The 17,762-nt window shown below is 51.1% G+C and overlaps 1 protein-coding gene across 1 annotated transcript in view; it reads right to left on the bottom strand.

Annotated features, from left to right (window-relative positions):
• The window catches only part of BUB1 (BUB1 mitotic checkpoint serine/threonine kinase), a 35,596-nt gene extending 19,360 nt beyond the window's left edge, over positions 1-16,236 (bottom strand). Inside the window, exons 1-20 of the mRNA XM_075413655.1 lie at positions 16,124-16,236; positions 15,841-15,923; positions 13,812-13,926; positions 13,038-13,166; positions 12,657-12,773; positions 11,468-11,586; positions 11,186-11,287; positions 10,087-10,213; positions 8,865-9,066; positions 8,027-8,171; positions 6,173-6,358; positions 5,660-5,724; positions 5,290-5,377; positions 4,922-4,991; positions 4,141-4,360; positions 3,807-3,897; positions 3,376-3,489; positions 846-905; positions 621-765; positions 55-251 (exon numbers count right to left, since the gene is read on the bottom strand). Coding sequence (XP_075269770.1) covers positions 55-251; positions 621-765; positions 846-905; positions 3,376-3,489; positions 3,807-3,897; positions 4,141-4,360; positions 4,922-4,991; positions 5,290-5,377; positions 5,660-5,724; positions 6,173-6,358; positions 8,027-8,171; positions 8,865-9,066; positions 10,087-10,213; positions 11,186-11,287; positions 11,468-11,586; positions 12,657-12,773; positions 13,038-13,166; positions 13,812-13,926; positions 15,841-15,923; positions 16,124-16,144 — 2,396 coding nt within the window. The 5' untranslated portion in view covers positions 16,145-16,236. The remainder of the gene's footprint in view (positions 1-54; positions 252-620; positions 766-845; positions 906-3,375; positions 3,490-3,806; positions 3,898-4,140; positions 4,361-4,921; positions 4,992-5,289; positions 5,378-5,659; positions 5,725-6,172; positions 6,359-8,026; positions 8,172-8,864; positions 9,067-10,086; positions 10,214-11,185; positions 11,288-11,467; positions 11,587-12,656; positions 12,774-13,037; positions 13,167-13,811; positions 13,927-15,840; positions 15,924-16,123) is intronic.
• Positions 16,237-17,762: the final 1,526 nt, after the last annotated feature.

Below are 17,762 nucleotides of genomic sequence, written 5' to 3'. Positions count from 1 at the left end.
ATTAGCCGTATGCTATCCGAATAGCTCAACAAGTAAAAGATGCTTCAGAATTACCAATACAGCTGCTGCAAGTTCTCTCGTGGCTGTGCCTGGTTGTGAAGTCCTTTCTGAAGGACAGCTCCTGCACACTGCACATTGCCTTCAGTTGCAAGCTGCTGAGCCCAAGCAACATAGAAGTTGGATGCCTTTGCACCAACTCCCTGGCCATACAGGTAGTCAAAGTACTGGCAAGGAGAAGTGATGAACTCCGCCTGCGTAACGTAAAGATACATAAGCACTTTCAAAATCATCCAAGGAATTTGCAGGCAAAAAAACAATAATAATTTCTTAGTTACCATCATAGGGAAAGCATTATTGTCTAAAGATAAAAAACAGCCGGTAGATAAGATACCTCTCACAAGCCGAACAGCTTAATAACGCAGCTTTAAAAAGCCGGACCCCTTCAGCAGGACTGAGAAGTTCTCAGCGCTCCTGCAGAGAGCGGCACATCTGAGCTCCACACGCCACAGCCCCGAGGGCGCCTTTTCCCCCGCAGCTGTTTGCAGCCACCGAGCTGCAGAACCGCGGGACAACTTTAACTTCTCAGGGTAGCTTAATTCCCCCCAAAAGCATGTACCTACCAGCTTAACGCAGTAGTTCACAAATCTCGGATCTTGGTGGTACCTCTTGTCGCTCAGGAACGCCTTCACAAGCCGCTCCAGGAGGCCGGGCAAGCGGGCTTGTCTTTCGCGGAGGGGAAGGCATTCTTCCACCCACTGCGCGTACCTGCAACGCGCCCAAGCGAGTTACGGCCCCGCCGCGCAGCAGCGGGGCCACGCGAACACGCGGGCCGCGGGCGCGCTGACCTGTCCCACGGCTCCAGCGGGTCGGTCCCTTGGTAGTTCCGGATCCCTGCCTCGTAGCTCCTGCAAGGCAAACGGCAGCTCGGGCCGGCCCAAGGGGAGAGGGCCGCGGCCCTGCCCGGGGCGGGGGGGAGAACGCCCGGGGCCCGTGCCGCCCAAGGCCTGCACCCCTCCGTCTCCCCACGCACCCCCGGCCCCCGCCCCGACAGACCCCAGCACGGGCCCGACCCCCAACGCAGGCAGCGGCCCCCGGAGCCGCCCGGCCCCCTCCTCTCACCGCACGGCCGCCTCCATGCCCCACCCGGCCCCAACCGCCGCCGGCCGATTCAAACCCGCCGCGCAGGCGCGCCACCGCCCTGCGCCGCCTCCCTCATTGGCCGCCCCGCTCCGCCAATCCAGCTCGTTTCTTTCGGGAGACCCCGCCTCCCTTGCCATCCCATTGGTTGAGCGCAGCCCTCGCCAAGGGGGCGGGAGGCGCCGCCGAGCCCGGGCCGGAGTGGAGGCGGCCGGGCGGAGGGGAACAGGGGCGTGCGCGAAACAACGCCCGCAGGCGGCGTAGGGCGGGCCCGGACAGCGCTGCCCACCTGGGGGTCGGGAACGGCCCCCAGCTGTGCTCGGGCCGCGCAGGAGCCCGCAGCCCTCGGCCCGGGTTCGGCTGGGACCGCACGCCTGTACTAGGCCGCGAGGGGAGGCTGTGACCCCCTCCCAGCGCTTCCTCCGCCGTAACTGGTGAGGCTGTGACCCCCTCCCAGCGCGAACTGTGGTAACCGGTTGTTTTTTTCAGACTGGCGCAGCGAGTGCAGTGAAGAGCTGTTTAATCCCACTCATGTTCCCCACGCAGGCAGACAAGAGTGCTGTAACACCCCGTTCCTGTTACAAGGAGGAGGTATTCCGTAACACGCTGCATGCAGCACCGTTACGTGACTGGCCCAGCCAGGTACACCAACTCACCCTCTGCTTTCCTGCGAGGAGAGTTCCAGTTTCAACATTTACACGAGACTTTACACAAGACAGAGCTCCTTTACATGGCAAAGCTGCTTCCCGCCTCAGCTGCCCCTTCCACTGCCTAATGTGGCACCCCAACGCGTGGCAGCCAGCCAGGGAACACACTGCAGGCCAGGGCAGCTGAGGGTTAGCTCCTTCTGTCAGCTGCCATGGGTCGCCCCCGTTATGCAGCACCCTCTGAGGTCACATGACTGGGTACAGCAGCAGTAGGGGACAAGTTTAAGATCTCCTCAAACGAAGGGCCTTCGTCCTCAAGGGGTATTTCTGCCTCAAACATACGCTGGAGCAGAGCATCAACTGTCCTGTACCCTGCAGGTGGACAAAAAAAGAAAAAAGGTCACTGTAAGCATCCATTCCTGCTCCTCAGCAGAAGTTAGGCAGTGGCTTCCTTAAGGCAGCTCCTGCTCAAAGGCTGCTCCCCATATTTTACATGAAATGGGCAAGAAAGCAAATGCCCCAGATTATGTTCCCTGGTATTCTACCCCATATACTTTTAAACACTGTGAGTGCTTGTAAAGGGTTTAAGCACTTCTATTCCCATGTGCCCTTCAACAGGTTTGTGACCCCCATTGGCTGCCATGCTGAGAAGCATGAGCTTGGGGAACGGCTAAGGTACAGCAAGAAAGCCAGAAGAAAATGTACGCATTAAGCCAGAGGAAAGGAGCATACAGTCACCCTGTGATCCAAGCCAGGAGGAAGGCAGAGTGCATACAGGAAAGAGAAAAGCAGACAGCAGGTATCTGGGCAACAGCAGGACCTCAGCCACCAAGGCAGTGTCTTCATAGACTGGCTACTGAAGACAAGCATGTCCAGGAGGGTCTAAGTAGGAAAGAGCTGCTATAAAAATAGAAAACCAGCAAACATTAGGATGTCCACAATTCTCTGAAAGTCTCCAGCTGGTTTTTAGCTGCTTTTATAGCCCAAAGGAAGCAGAAGTGCTTGGGAGCTTCCCCAGAGAGAGGGCTACAGGCAGGGACAGTTCAGAGCCTCGGCCTCTTAAACAAAAGACGGGCAGACTGTAGGGCTCCACTTACGTTTGGAGGCAATTTTAAACACCAGCCCTTTAGACTGTGGCTTTGTTCCTCCTTCCCCCTCGAGGTTGTGCTCAGCACTCTCCATGTTATCAAGGAGCTGCTCACCCTGTAGCTCATCCCTACACAAGAAGGACCAGAAGTTACCTCGGGGGGGAGGCATGTCCTACCCCAGGCACCCACACGTACCCAGCAGCAGTGGACTCTCTGGGGCAGGGCGAGCACCAGTCATGCTGTCAGTCTCCAGCATCACCCTGTCCTCTGGGCAACAGCCCCAGAGTGGAAGAGCTCAGCGAGGCAGACACAAGGCTGATGCGAGTAGCCTTCTGCTAACATCTAGACCAAGCCTACGTGGTCTTTGACAGACTAGCAAGAACTCCATGACGAGTCTCAGCTCACACCTCAGGACAGAGGGAGGCATTTTGCTGCAGCCCCACAGCCCTCACTGGATGTGCCAAGCCAGCCACATTCAGCACGACCCTTCTGAGGGGGCTTACTCTTGAACTCCCATTCCCAGCTCCTGGATTTTCTGTTCAATGGCTGTTTCTACTTCACTCTTCTCTAGCGAGTACTCCACAAAGAAAGCTTCCAAAATGAACGACACAAAGATACTGAAAGAAATGATGAGCAGAATTACACAGCAGCATTTCCTTACTAGCATCCCCCGTGCTTTTGGGCATCAACTAGTGTGTCAGTATCCCCAGGCTCATTCCGCAGCACTCCATCCCTTCTTCTGCTGGAGATGGGGAGCTCTAAGTTAGAGCATCACTCAGTGGAGATAAGCATAGATGCAGCAGATTTGTCTATAACATGTCCTGCCTGTCTCCAAGAGTTACACCATGTGTAACCCTGGGACGGACAGCGGCGCCCTGGCAAAGAGCAGAGGCCCTCTTCCCTCCAAAATGGATGAGAGCAACCCAAAACTTACTTGACAATGATTATCACCATCACAATGTGGAAGGCGATGAAATACAGCTTCGCAGGCTGAACTGTCACGTTGGCAAATCCATTAGCAAAGAGTACAATGGGAGTTAAGGGTGAAAGTGCTAAAGGAGAACATTGTCTTGCTGTGGAGCAGCACTAAGGGCGGAACCAGATAACACTGCCCAGCAGTGACCTTCAGCACAAAGCCCTCTGCAGGGACCATCTCCCAGCTGTCTGGCATCACGGGCAGGGGTGCGTGCAATACAAGGGGACGAGCAGAGTCGGCAAAGAGCATGGATCACCAAGATCTGGTTTGGACCTTCCACCACAAAGGATATCATGCCACTGATTGACTACAGTGAGCTCCATCAGGACGATGAAGGATGATGCAAAGTTGTTGAAGTTGTTCTTGCAGTATTTCCCACGGGCAAACAGAGAATCCTTGAGAGCTGGGTTTCCGCATTCCAGGGCATGAGGAGCATTCGAGTTTACAGGGAAGAACTGGATTTTCCCATGGAATAACTCCATGCCAATGATAGCAAATACACAGTAGACAACCTGGGAAGAGAAACCCCATCGCCTGCTTCTCCAGCAAGCAGCAAGTTCCATGGCAAGTTTAGAGTTCCAGCGGGTTTTCCAGTTTTTACAGACATGGCAAGCTGCTGAGGAGCAGCACAGGGTCCAAGAGACCCAAGCCACTCAAAAGCAACTACCAGGCAGGAATAATAAGCCAAGAACTACAGCCCAAATACATGGGAATGAAGTATTCTCAAATATTCATCAATAGCAGAAGCTATTTTTAAGAAATTATTTGAGAAACAGGTTTCTCATTCAGCTTCTTGCCCACATCACAGTTTTACTGCTTACAGTGTGAAGCCCATGCTGCACAGAACATCCCGACTGCCCCACAGAGCAAAGAAAACTGTCCTGACCTGGCAACCAGCAGGAACCCAACCCCTCTGCACACATTTACATGTGTAATGACGAAGAATCAAATGGACACTTACAGTTTAAGGCCCATCCAGAGATTTGCATTTATCCTCTTGGAAACAGCATGAGACTTAAGACACATTCCTGTAAAACTGGAATGCTTTGAGCTAAGATACCAGAATTTCTTACCAGAGTCAGCCCACCAAATGTCAACATTGTCGGTACGATGTTTATCAGTGTGTTCATGATGACCCGGAACCTACAGCAAATGATTCATGATAACACCTGCTGTGGGAAGGCTCTTATAAAGTCCATGCTTGCTTATTGTCACATCCCATCCAGCACATGCTCCCCACATGCCCTTATTTATAAGCCTCCAGACAGGCTGCAGCAACTGGGCTCATCCCAATTACGCTGGGACAAGGCCTTGGGATGCTTTGTTGAGCAGCCACAGTCAATCTAATACAGCAAGGCAGAACAACTCAAGGCACTGTCTCAGACAGCCTCTGACACAGCTTGCCCCAAAACACATATCCCTGTCCCACTCTCTTCATTACCTTTGAATGCTGTCAACAATCCTTATTAGCCTGAGGACCCTTAAGATGAAGACAATGTCCAGGATCTGTTGGCTGTTGTACTTTGTGGCTGAGAAAGCAAAGAAGTTATTTTTGTTACAAAAAACAGCAGGAAAGCATAGAGATAAAGCATGTTCTTACATTTGTTATGATAATGTTCTTGTTAAGCACTGTTTATAACAGGTATTTATTAAAAAAAAAAAAAAAAAAAAAGACTGGGTTAGTTCTTAGAAATACTATAGGAAATTCATCGTCCTGTCAAAAAGCCTCCCAAGCCCAAGGTAATGGCAAAAAAACGACTCAAGACTGCTGAGTTTCCCAGATGCATGCAGACTGCTTAAGCTGCACTTACTCGATTTCAGGGTGGTATTGAGTACCGTTGCAATCAAGGCAGCAAAGATGATGAGGGTATCAAACCTAGCACGAGGGAAGGCAGTGCTGTTAGATTTGTGGCAACAGAGAGTGGGCGCTTGAGCTGCCACACAACACATGAAAGTAATAATGCCTCTTCCTCACATCTGTGCCAGGAAGCCCTGCATCATATCAAACTATTTGCAGGGTGGGAAGACGGGAAAGCTTTCTTTAGCAAAACGCTTTCCCCTGCCCAGCCACTGTCTTCACATGCTGCAGAGTCACCTTTGACTGCGCTAGCAGAGCAGGGCAGAGAATAGTAGTCTCTGTCAGAGCCACATTAGAGGCAGGATAGATCACAATGTCCTCTGATGCATACAGTCATTTTAATTACTTCTTGGCACATGAGTTAGGCAGCCCCTCTCTCCAAGAGACTTTCAGTTGCTGAGGGGCTGAACACAAAGATCTCATAACACTTCACACCACCTTTAACACAAATGCTCATCACACTCACCAGTTCCAGAACTGATTTTTGCCAAAGAACGCCCTCGGTTCATAAGTGTACACCTTCAGGAGTATCTCTATTATATACAAAGCAAGGAAGACCCACTCTGCGTAAGAAATATAGGGGCTTTCCTCATCCAGAGCAATGAAGATAGCATTTATCAGAATGATCACATCGTAAGTCCAAATAAATCCCCTGCAAGAAGAAAAAGAGAAACCAGTTTGCCACTCCCAAGAAGGTAAAAGTTACACAGTTATTTCAGGAGTTCTTTGCCTCTTCTCTCAAACATTGGCATTTAAGTAACTACCTCCACCCACCAGTTCTCCCAAATACTAAGAGTTTAGGGAAATTACTACAGAGTTTAGTTTTGCCCTTGAAGCCGAACACAAGGCAGAGAGCACAAGCCTTCAAGGTACACCACTGCCAGTGCTCTGGGTGTTAAATCAACTCTTAGAGACTGACTGCAACTGTGTTTCCAACAAGTCAAGCAGCACTTCCCAAGCAGAAAGACTGGATGAGTAGAACAGAGGATTATACAGAATTGGGAGGGGTGGCCAGTACACCAGATGGGTGTGCTGGAGTCTGAGGGACCTGGACAGGTTGCGAAGTGGGCAGAGAGGAATCCCATCATGTTCAAAAGGAAATGCAAAGTCCTGCTCCTAGCGAGGAACAACCTCAGGCACCAGTGCAGGCTGGGGGTCAGCCATCTGAAAAGCTGTACTGCAAAGGATCTGGGAGGGGGCGGTTCTCGGTTGTCAAGTTGAACCTGGGCCAGAAATGCACCTTGGTGGCAAAGGCAGCCAACCACCAACATTAGGAAGAGTGTTCTGAACAGGTGGAAGGTAGTGGTTCCCTGACCCTCCCCCCTCCATCCAGTCAGTATTGGTGATGCCACATTTGGAGCTCTGTCCACAACTGGGCTCCCCCATACTAAAGGGACATGAACATCCTAGCGCAAGTGCAGCAAAGGGTCAGAAAAACAATTAAAGGATAGAATAGTTTGATACGTTCCACACAGAGAGCTGGGACCGTTCAGCCTGAAGGAGAGAAGGGTCAGTGGGATCTGAGTATGTATAAATACCTGATGGGAAGGTGTAGAGAAGATGGAGCCAGACTCTTCTCAGTTGTATCCCGTGAAAGCACAAGAGGCAAGGGGCACAAGTTGAAATGCAGGATTTTCCATTTAAGCAAAAAAGGCTTGCCTTTTTTTTTTTTTTTTTTTTTTTTTTTAAATCAAGGGTGGTCAAGCACTAGGAAAAGTTGCAGAGAGGTTATGGAGTCTCCACTCTTGGAGATACTCGAAACTCAACTGGACATAGTCCTGAGTAGCCTACTCTACTGCTTTGAGTGAGGGGGTTACACTAGACCATCTCTAGTTGTTCCTTCCAACCTCCATGATTCTGCAATTCTGGAAAGAGTCAGATGTGAAAAAGAGCACTAATAGCTCATAGTATCAACTTGGTAAGAGCTGACAAAACAGCACAATGCAGCTTCGCAGCAGAGACTGCTGACGTAAGGTCACCTTTAAGTGAAGCATTTAGTCTGGTCATTCAAGGCAGGTCATAAAGCACTTCTTTTCTTTCAGTAAAAGCTATTTACACTCAGCACCTACAGAAGATCTGAACAAGTGGGACTGGAAGAGATATGGACTCGCCAATACCCAAGTCTAGTTTCCCTGCACCACTGAAGGTAGGCTAAGAGCAGAGCTGGTCCACAAAACATTTAAAAACAGAACCCCCAATGTTTGCCTAAATGCAGTTTGCATTTTCCAGCATGACATCCAGACGAGCATTTGCTTGCAACACCACTGCTCCGCAGCCCTTTGAATGTTAAGAGCTGCTTGCTCCACCAGAAGAGGCTTACCTGTGCCTAACCATGCTGCGCAGGAACTGACTCACTGCTGATTTGTATATGCGAGGCACCCATTGCCCCAGTGGATGGCTGCGTATTTTCAGAGTAATCACCTGGATGTTGAGGAGATCTGCCAGTTGTAGAAATGACTTCTTGTCTGCGGTAGGAGAAAGCACTACACATCAGTCTGCTGTCATCAAGAAAAAAAAAAAAAAAAAAAGACAGCTTCTGGCAAACACAATCCTGTACGCACATGAGTTGCGGCAATCTGGGCTCAATGTCTGTTCACAGCAGCAGGCAATGCGTGTGCCTAAAGTGGTATCCACCACAGAACAGGCTGAACTCAGTACTTGAGCAGCTCCTCTGCCCCATTCCTGAGGCACTGGTTCAAGCCACAGGCCAACGAGTACAGACCTTTAATGATCAAGATGGGCACCATCTAGCATGAGGAGACTGACCCATCTCTCCTGATATCCTGTCTCCAGCAGGAGCAGAGCGAGAGGCTCCAGAGGAATGTGTGGGAAGCCACGTTGCTTGGAGGAATCTGATAAAAAGGGAGGCTTTCCTTGTCCTGTGCTGAGAACAGGAGGTGTCACTCTACATGGTGAGCTTGGCCTGATGTCAAATGGCGATGAAGAGCTGCCCACAGTGTACATGACATGGGCTACAGCACAGGCAGAAAGAACAGCCTTTCAGGACTCAAGCAGTCTGGAGGGAAGCAAGAAGGGCCTGGAGTCCCTCTGGGTCCATTACAGACCACAAATCCCAATGCCAAAACTCCTGAAGCATCAGGCTTCTGACCCTGGGCTCCTCCCCAATCCCTTGAGCATAATAGTGCCCCACTGCTCACCTATGAAACCCTTCTGCTCATCATCCGAGATGTGTAGCAGCAGCTCTCGGTGGGAGTTGCTGATATCAGGAGCCACCAGCTTGACAAGCTGCTTCCACCGGGCTTCTCTAACCACAAACTGTGCTCCTTCCTCTTCCTTCAGGAGGTTGAAGGCCTCTATCATCTTGCGGTGCTTCATGTAAGCCAGCTTACGGATCTCATTCTAGAGAGAGTGTTGCGATTCAGGCAACTTCAGTCACCCTTCCCCCTCCTTTTTTTAAGAAAAAAAAATCATCTTATTTTCATGACACAGAGATGCAAGAAGAGACTTGGAGGAACACACCTGGAGTGGTATTAGACAAAGCACAGTACAGTCAGTAGGGGTGATGAGAAATGCTATTTAACATGCCACCATGGGCTCTCTCCACAGCGCTCTGGAAGGATCAATAGATTGCTTGCTGCTGGGAGATGCACTGAAAAACCGGAAGAGGAGATAAAGCATAGTGTCTAACAGGAAGGAGATGACAAAGGTCACAGGATCTGCACGTCCACAGGTCACAGAAGCAAAGAGGACGTGCCCATGCATGCTTCCGATCCGTAAGTGAATACTGCTGAGATCAGGGGTGGAGATGCTCTTCTGCACACGATTACAAGCAGGCTAAAGAACCTTATATCCTTGGAAGACCAGCCTCTGGGAAGACCTAGCAGACCACTTACTGAGAAAGAGCCAACTCCCTCATGGGAGCACCCAGCTCTCACCCTATGATCACAAGTACCAAACTGCAGCTATTCAGTTTGGGTAGAAGAAGGAAGAGTTCCAATTTACTTAGACCTCCCTTTACATTTCATTTGCTTTAAGAGCACATATAGTGGCAGAAAAAGCGTGCTGTGTGCTTACAGCCAACTGAAAACAGTCTCCTGCATAGAGACATTGTCTTTGAGCTAGGACTAAGCCTCTAACAGCAATAATGCAGAGATATGCTTCCTATCTGTTGCAACTTCTTGGATCAACAGCACCATAGAATATTTCATCGTTACATGCTAAAAGCAGAACTCACAACAATCCTCATGATATGAAAGTGGACCTGTGCTTGTTATTTGCAGAGCAAAGGCAAGAAGCTATACCCTCTTCTCCATGCTTCCCAGAAGTGGAAGCTTTCCAAGGGAAAGCCAGATATTTCCTTACAAGGTTATATAAAACAGCAGGCAGTCACCGATCGCAATTCACCCCTCCAAACATTACCTTCAGGTGTTTTTTGTAGTTGTTGTACACAACAGCCAGGAAGAGAGACATGAAGATATAAGTGTTGACGATGACAAAGGCAATGAAAAACAGGGCATACCATGAGCTAAAGTCAAATGCCGGCATCCTAGAGAAGGGCAGAGAGATTGCTACTTGCAAGTAGCACAAACAGGGAAACATGAGAAATCACAATAAAATAGTCTTCCAGATGGATTTCTAAGTACAGCTTTGGATAGCCAAGATCAAACTTGCCAGATAATACCCAAGCTAAAAACTATGCCGTAGTTCAGTTAGAGAACAGTTTTCTTCCGCTAGGTTTTCATCCTAGTTTATAAGGCCCTGATTCAAGGGATGCAGAAGAGAAAGCACAGAGATTAAGCTTCTGTCAGCATGGCTAAGTTCAAGTGCAGTGCCTTGAGGTGATGTCTCATTCATAAGCTGGTTATTGGCTTCACAGACCCTCACTGCACTCAGACCTCCTCCTCTATTTACTCTAGGAGGACTAGTGGCACTTCTCAGTCTGAATGCCCAGGGTCCCTGTAACATCCCAGTTCTGTTCAGTACACAGGTGAGCATGCCATTCCTCCCTGCCCCTCTCTTTGATGGCACCTTCACAGTACAAACTGAAATGGGAACCCAGTTAGAACAAATGAGGATGGAAAGCCCAACCCTCGCATAAGTTTAACACAGCTGTGCAAATTAAAAAGTCTGCATAAAGCCCTGCAAATATCATGAGAGAAAGAGACATGCGATCGCTACAGCACACCCTTCCTTTTCAGGAAAGGGTTTTAATCAAAGAGGGTATGTGTTTGTCCCTCCAGTTTAAGCCTTCATCAGCTACTAAGTCATTTGGGATGCAGTATTTTTAATACAACTTTTCTAAAAGTCTTCCTAACCTCAGATTCTGGTTAAGAGCCCATTTATCAAACAAATGCCTGAGAATTCATGAAAACGCTGCAGAGTGGAAAAGTGAAAACCCTGCTGCCGCTCTGAAAAACCTTGTTGTGCCAAACACAGTATTGTTCTAACCGAAGATCCTGCCACTAGGAGCAGGACACCAGCATTCACAACACAAAGACTGCAAGCTCAGCATACATACATGACATCCGGGCTGTTTGCTGTTGTCACCAGCACATAGAGGTCAAACACAATTTCTAGGTAGTTTTTGAAATACGGCAAGCCTTCTGCTGTCTGGAGATTCCTAGGAGGAACAGGACAATCTGAAGCTAAGCACAGAAATCACATGTTCCACCAAAGGAACTGCGCGTATCAGCAGTGTTTGTATTCACTAGTAACCATCTGGAGTTGCCACATTCCCTCCCACCTAAAAGTATCACACACATTCTTCCCACACAGATATGAGCAAAATAACTATTCACACCTCTCGCCAAACAGTTTCAAGGCCATGAGGGAGAACATGAGAAGACTAAACATGAAGAGCAAGAAGACGTAGGTGATCTCAGGCAGCGTGTTGCGGATGCTGCGGAAGGCTCTCCGAATCTGCCAGGGAGAAGGGAAGCATTTAGAGGCAAGGTGGTACCTGGTTTTCCCCTCACCCCCCCATCTGGATCAAACACCTACACAGGGACAGGAAAGCAAGGTGGGACACAAGTACTCTTCTGTCATCCAGCAGGAGACATTCTCACCCAGATGTGCCAGCTCAGTTCTGCTAAAACCTGTGCAAGAGCACCAGGCCTTTCCACCTCATTCCCCAGAGGAGATGCTAGGAGGAGAGGTCCTATCTACATATTACCATGAACTCAGCTAGCCACGGGCAGAGGGCCCCGTGGCACTGCTGAGATGCTCTTGCTGCAGGGGACTGGTCACGGACAGAAGTCCAAGGCTCCAGGCCACAAAACACATGCTCTGGGCCCAAGAGTTCAACTGCTCCCCCTCCAGACCTCCACACCACAGTAGTTTATTCATTTGTAAGTCAGGACCAGAATGGTCTTGAGCAGCAGGGCAAAGATCTTCCCGTGACAAGAGGAATCAGAGTCCAAATCACCCATCTGGACTGCAAATTCAGTTTCTGAGAAGAGCATGATACTTGTGCTTGTTTGTCTAGGACACTTCCAGAAATAAGTAACCTGGCCCCTGACCCAGGGAGAAACAGTTTTCTTGTCTACGGTGCTGCTCTTGTTCACGCCCCCAGAGGACAGCATCTGACTCTGCTTGCAAGCAGAGGCTGCACTTCCATGCGGGCTGGACTAAGCACAGCCCATGGGCTGACCTTAAAAGAAACATTCTTCCTTCTCCACACAGTCTTACAGTTTCAGCCCCAAGTACACTCAGGGCTCTGGACAGCAACAACCCAGCCCACAGGTACAGGGAGAAGCCTTTTGCTGCCCTGCACAGCACCAAAGCAGCACCGGTGAGGACGCACCCCTCTCTCCATCTCAGATTATTGCTTCAGGCCACCTCCGAGAGAAACCTTCACTCACAGAAGCTTAAATTCTGCCATTTCTGCACAAAAAATGTTTCTACTAAATCCCCTGTATCTCAGAAAGCAGCAGGCTGTCCAAAAACAGAACCCTGCACCAGCAGTACATTCCACCAGACCTGTTCCTTACCTGGCGACTCTCTGCAAAGTTGATCAGGAAGATGGGCCGCACAATTCTTGACCACCGAATGCTCTTCACATTGTATATCCTGAGGACCCCATATATGGCCAAGTCTGTTAGGGATAACTGTAGAAGGAAGAAGGAAAATTCACAGAAGCAATGTTGGAAATGCATCTAGATGGTGAAGACAATAGGGTTAACTGATACAAGACAGATGCACACATGACAGGTTTGTGAGAACAGGCCCAATTCTTGGGTGATCTGGCCATGGCTCTTCTAAAGCCCTTGTGCATCAGACGTATGTTACCAGGAAAGCCACAGCAGGAAAAAAAAAAAGACACCTCCACACTGGCCTCTTCAAGCTTGGAGGTTCCCCTAGGTCTAACTCACCAAGATTGCAACCATGATGCAGATGTTCTTTGTATCCTTCCAAAATACGTTGCGAAGGGTGACTTTTGCAAAGTGTGCCAGTCGGCCAAAGAACACCAGAAGGCACACCACCTCGACCAGAGAAGTGGCCTGCGGAGAGAGAAGGGGGTCAAATCAGTGCAACCGAGACCAGAGTGAGCCCTCTTTGCACAGATGAGGATGCTCAGGCTGGGGTACAGGCAAAGGAAAAACTTGCAGAGTTTTTCCAGTGGGTTTTTGCTTCCAGCTGTTTTACAGACTCATGTATTTGGCACTAAGCAATAGTTTTAAGCTTCCCTTTGTGCAATTCCCTGCCATGGGCAGGTTAAAGCCAGTAAATTTGTATTTGCTCAGGATTCAAGGAGTACATCTCTCACAAACACACTAGTGCAGAACAAATAAAGGCTGCAGAAAAATCAATCCTAAGGGCAATGCTCCACTTCTGCTTTGAGACATGAGGGATGGACTTGGGTCACAAAAAAGGCCGGAATCGTTCTCCAATATGCTGAAAAGCAACACAACTTTGTCCACAGTCACATGAGCCATTGCTCACAGCCACAATGGCTCCCATAGTCCCTGTCTAGCTCCTATGCACCGTTTTTGTCCCCATTTCAGTAGACCAAAGATATCAACAGAAATATCAGCATCAATTATCTCTTGACACCTTTGACAACTAGTTTCAAGCAAGAAACCTGTGCTTGCTCTACCAAGCAATGTAATACTAGTTGCATTGCTGCTTCTACACTGAAAACTTACCAAGAAGGGGAGCGGATACACAGCAGGTTCTTCAAACACTGCAAGGGACAGGATGAGAAAGATGAAGAAGTAGGTAGTTGTTCGCATAATCCAGTGGTTATAGAGATAATAAAGCCTGCAGAAAGAAGGCAGTGGCACCATGAATAGAGGCTTCAGTGCACATTCCCATGGGCTTGCCAAATATGTCTTGGAAGAACAGCACATGCTGTCCCAAGCAGTCATGGAGGAAGAATGGCAAGAGTAACACAATTTTCATCAGCCAGGGATTTGGCAGTTTGTTTGCTGGCCCTTCCTCATAGTCTCATAGATGATAAACACTATGCTCCCTTTCACGGAGCAAAAAACCCAGGAAGGTGGAACACAGGCATTCTTCAGTTCAGTTTAAGACTGCAACATACAGATTCAGTAAAGTTGCTTCCTTTTTGTAATTACCTTGTTCCTTAATTTGAGCGCAAACTTCTGCTACGCTCAGGTATCCACATGACACACAAACGAAGTCTGATTAGTTACCTAACACCCTTTCTTTGCATGTTAAAAAGCAAAGAGATAAGAAAAGCCACCAGAGAGAAGTATGGAGTTGCACAGCAAACTGGTTTTTATACAGAGCTTATGCATTATTCTGTCCGCTATGGCAGCAAAACCTGTGGTGAGTGCTAGCGATAACCATGCACGCATCCAGCTCTAAGCCTCCCAAAGGAGGATTCACACAATGGCATGAAACAATGGCTCCTCTGGGGAGATATGGAGCAGATCTGCAGAGCATACCATTTCTCTGCCAATAAAAAAACTGCCAACATTGCCAGTCATCTCATCCTCCCAATAACCATAAAGGCTACAGAGCAGGTGATTGTACAGATGACATGACATCACGCCCTTAATAACACCATCAAGACACGACTGCAAAAACTGCTGATTTCTACTAAGCATACATGGGTAGGACAAAACTATATGCACAGAGTCTGTTTTCCAAAAGCAGAGAGATATTGCAGCTACACAACAGCACACGCCTGCTCAAAGCCTTTGTAACAAACATACTTGTGTCTCCAAGATGCCCAAGAAACTTCACTGGCTAAGACATGAGCACTAAATAAAAGGAAAGGGTTTTGTGGGGAGGGCTACAGGAGTCATTAATGCTCACACGCTGCTTTGCTGGCAGTCTGTTGTATTGCCTTTCCCTTCCATGCTAGCCACCTTCTCTCAAGCTTTACAGGTGGAAATAGTTAGCCTAAAGCAGTCCAAGCCCGAGGGAAAAGTCATCTCACTGAATGAAGCTGCTCGGCCTCTTACAAGCAGCTAAAAGGGAAGAGACTCACTGTTGCAAGCAAAACAGTCTTGACTTGGGGAATTTCTCTTAACTTATTGCCAATTAACATAAGCTTTTAATTACTTCTGCCCCTAGCAGCAACCACCCTTTCTGAAGTACACCTGGAAAGAGGTGCCATACGCTCCTTTGATTAGCTGAAGCGTTGGTGTGCAGTGGCTTGGTGTCACACACTGCCAAACCAACTGGTAACAGCTACGACCGCCTGGCACAGGGCTGCTCTCCCACACAGGCCAACCGTGCAGCCTCCTGCTATCAGCCTTCTGCTATCAAAACCCTGATGCTTACACCCAGTATGGTCACACTCCAGCACTCTTTTCCAGACAGGCGGGGGCTGACCAAGCTTCCCACACTTTTTATCCCCACAGAGTGCTGCAGCTTTGGCCTTGAAAGATTTTTTTTTTTTTTCTCCAGCACAAAGCAAGTCTTATTTCCTTTCCCATCCTCAATATACAGATGCAGCAAGTCCCATTCAACATACACATTTCAGCTTAAAACCAGTCCATTGCATTCCACCCAGCCAGCCTTCTTAGCATCCAGCTGGTGAACCTGAGGTCCCCAGACTTTGTCTACTGTTGCTCTTCGGACAACCACTGTGGCTGGCTCTCCCTACCCCAGCCCAAGCATCCCACAGCACCACATGCTGCCCTGTGAGACCCAGCTCTGGCGCGATGGTGTGGGTGCTCACAGGGATGCAGACCTCCTTACCTGACTGCCTCCGGCGAGGTCTTAAAAGGAATATTTCTGTTGTACTGCGCATCGGAGACAAACGCTGCTGCCAGCAGGAGATCCTGTGGAAAGGGGAAAAAAAACCAGGAGACCTGCTCAGTTGGTGCTGGAGCGCGAAATAAACCGAGGGCAGATACTCGAAGATACTCGCCCCTTCCACCCCAGGGCGCGGTACGGAGCTGAGGAGCGGTACGGGAAGCTTCGCGCATCCCCCCCCCCCGTTCTCCCGGTTGCGGGGAACCCCCCCGGGCCGCTCCGCTACCTGCGAGGCCGCCTCCGCCATGGCGCGGGCAGACACGGCACCTCCCCGCCCCCGCCGCCTTTAACGGGCGCCCGCCCCCGCCCCGGCGGAAGCGAGCGGGCGGGCGGCGCCGGGCCCGAGCGGGGCCGGGGATGGGGCCGGAGGCGCTGCGGCCGCGGGCCGTGCGCTGGGCGCTGCTGGCCGCCTTCGCGGCCGGGGTGCTGGTGGGCTGGCAGGCCGCCCGCGCCCGCCGCCGCTTCCTCCGCTGGCGCCAGCGCCGCCTCCAGCGCCGCCTCGACGCCGCCCGGGAGCAGCTGGAGGCGGCCTGAGGCCCCGGGGAGGCCCGGCCCGGCGGTTGTCTCCTCCGGCGGCCTCGCCTCGGTGGGCGCAGCCGGAGCAGAAGCGGGTTCGCCCCGCCGTCGGAACCGGCTGGAGAGATGACGGCGGGAACCGCGCTGAAGCCGCTGCTGGAGAAGGACGGCGTCCGCGGGACGGCAGGGCCTCGCTTCGGGCCTTCGGAGGGCGAGATCCCGAACCGCCCCGTGGTGGCCTAGCAAAGCGCTGCGGGTACGGGGACGCCAACGCCGACAACGCCGCCGCCGCCGAACGCGCTCCCGTGTCTCACGGCGTCGCCTGGGGTTGCCTTGCTTCCAGCCCGCGCCCAGGAGCCCCGCTGATGCATTAAACTAGCAAAACCCATGACGTGACGTTCCCCGGTGTGCTCTTGTCTCTCTGATAAGGGAAAACGTACCCCGCGGGCGCTTGCAACGAGTGGCGAATCTCACTGTGAAAGCACGCGTGGGAAAAAACCTGCGGGGACGAGAGGGTGGGGGGATGGCTGCGTGTGTCGTGTTAATGGGAAAATTAACGGGAGGATGCTCGTGCTCTGGACTCTGGGTTCCTCCTCGGGGTTTGGACAAGGAGCTGTGCAGGCAGCCGTAGCGTGTTCCTTCTTCCCCTCCCCTCGCCCGCGGATTTAATTCCTTCGGTCTGAGAGAAAGGGGTGCTCCTGCTGTGCGCCGGAGGGTTCACTGCACGCTGCACGGGCTGCTGGTTTTCAGCTGCATTACTGAACTGTAATTACTGAACTGTATTACTCAACTGTAAAAGTTTTAAAACTGTTCCGGGAAAAAAAGATAACTGGCCAGCGCCCCTTAAGACTATGAAATGCTCATTTGTAGCCCTATGAGTAGTCCCGTGGCTTTTTGGTAGAAACAAGGTTTCAGGCCGTTGGAAGTTCCTCGGACGCCAAGGCCGGGGTGCGCGGCACCGCGCGGGACCCAGCGCTCGTCTCTGGCAGAGCTGCCGTTCGCGGGAGCGCGTGGCTCAGACCGCATCTGCCCAGCCCGGGTTGCGCCTGCTTGACCGTCGTGCCTTTCCGCGGCGCGCCTTTTGGTGTGTGTAGCCTGGAGGCCGGCGGACTGCTGCAAAGGGGGGCTTCTGTGCCGCTGTCAGGTCGTGGCCTCGGCTGCGCCCGGCTGCCATTTTGTCAGGCGAGGGGAGCGATGACCAGCACGGGCTCGTGCGCGCCTGCCAGCACCAGCTGGGAGCCGGCATGCCGCAGCCCCTCGGGCCGCCCTCACCGGATTTACCGGCGGGACGGCTGTCCGTCCCCAGGCCAGGCCTGCCCGGGCCGGGTGAGGCCCTCCCGGCTCCGACC

This window comes from Opisthocomus hoazin, chromosome 2 (genome assembly GCF_030867145.1).
Source record: "Opisthocomus hoazin isolate bOpiHoa1 chromosome 2, bOpiHoa1.hap1, whole genome shotgun sequence".
Classification (NCBI taxonomy): Eukaryota; Metazoa; Chordata; class Aves; order Opisthocomiformes; family Opisthocomidae; genus Opisthocomus; species Opisthocomus hoazin.
The sequence above is the reverse complement of the archived record's forward strand: the minus strand, read 5'-3'. Positions and strand labels throughout refer to the sequence as shown.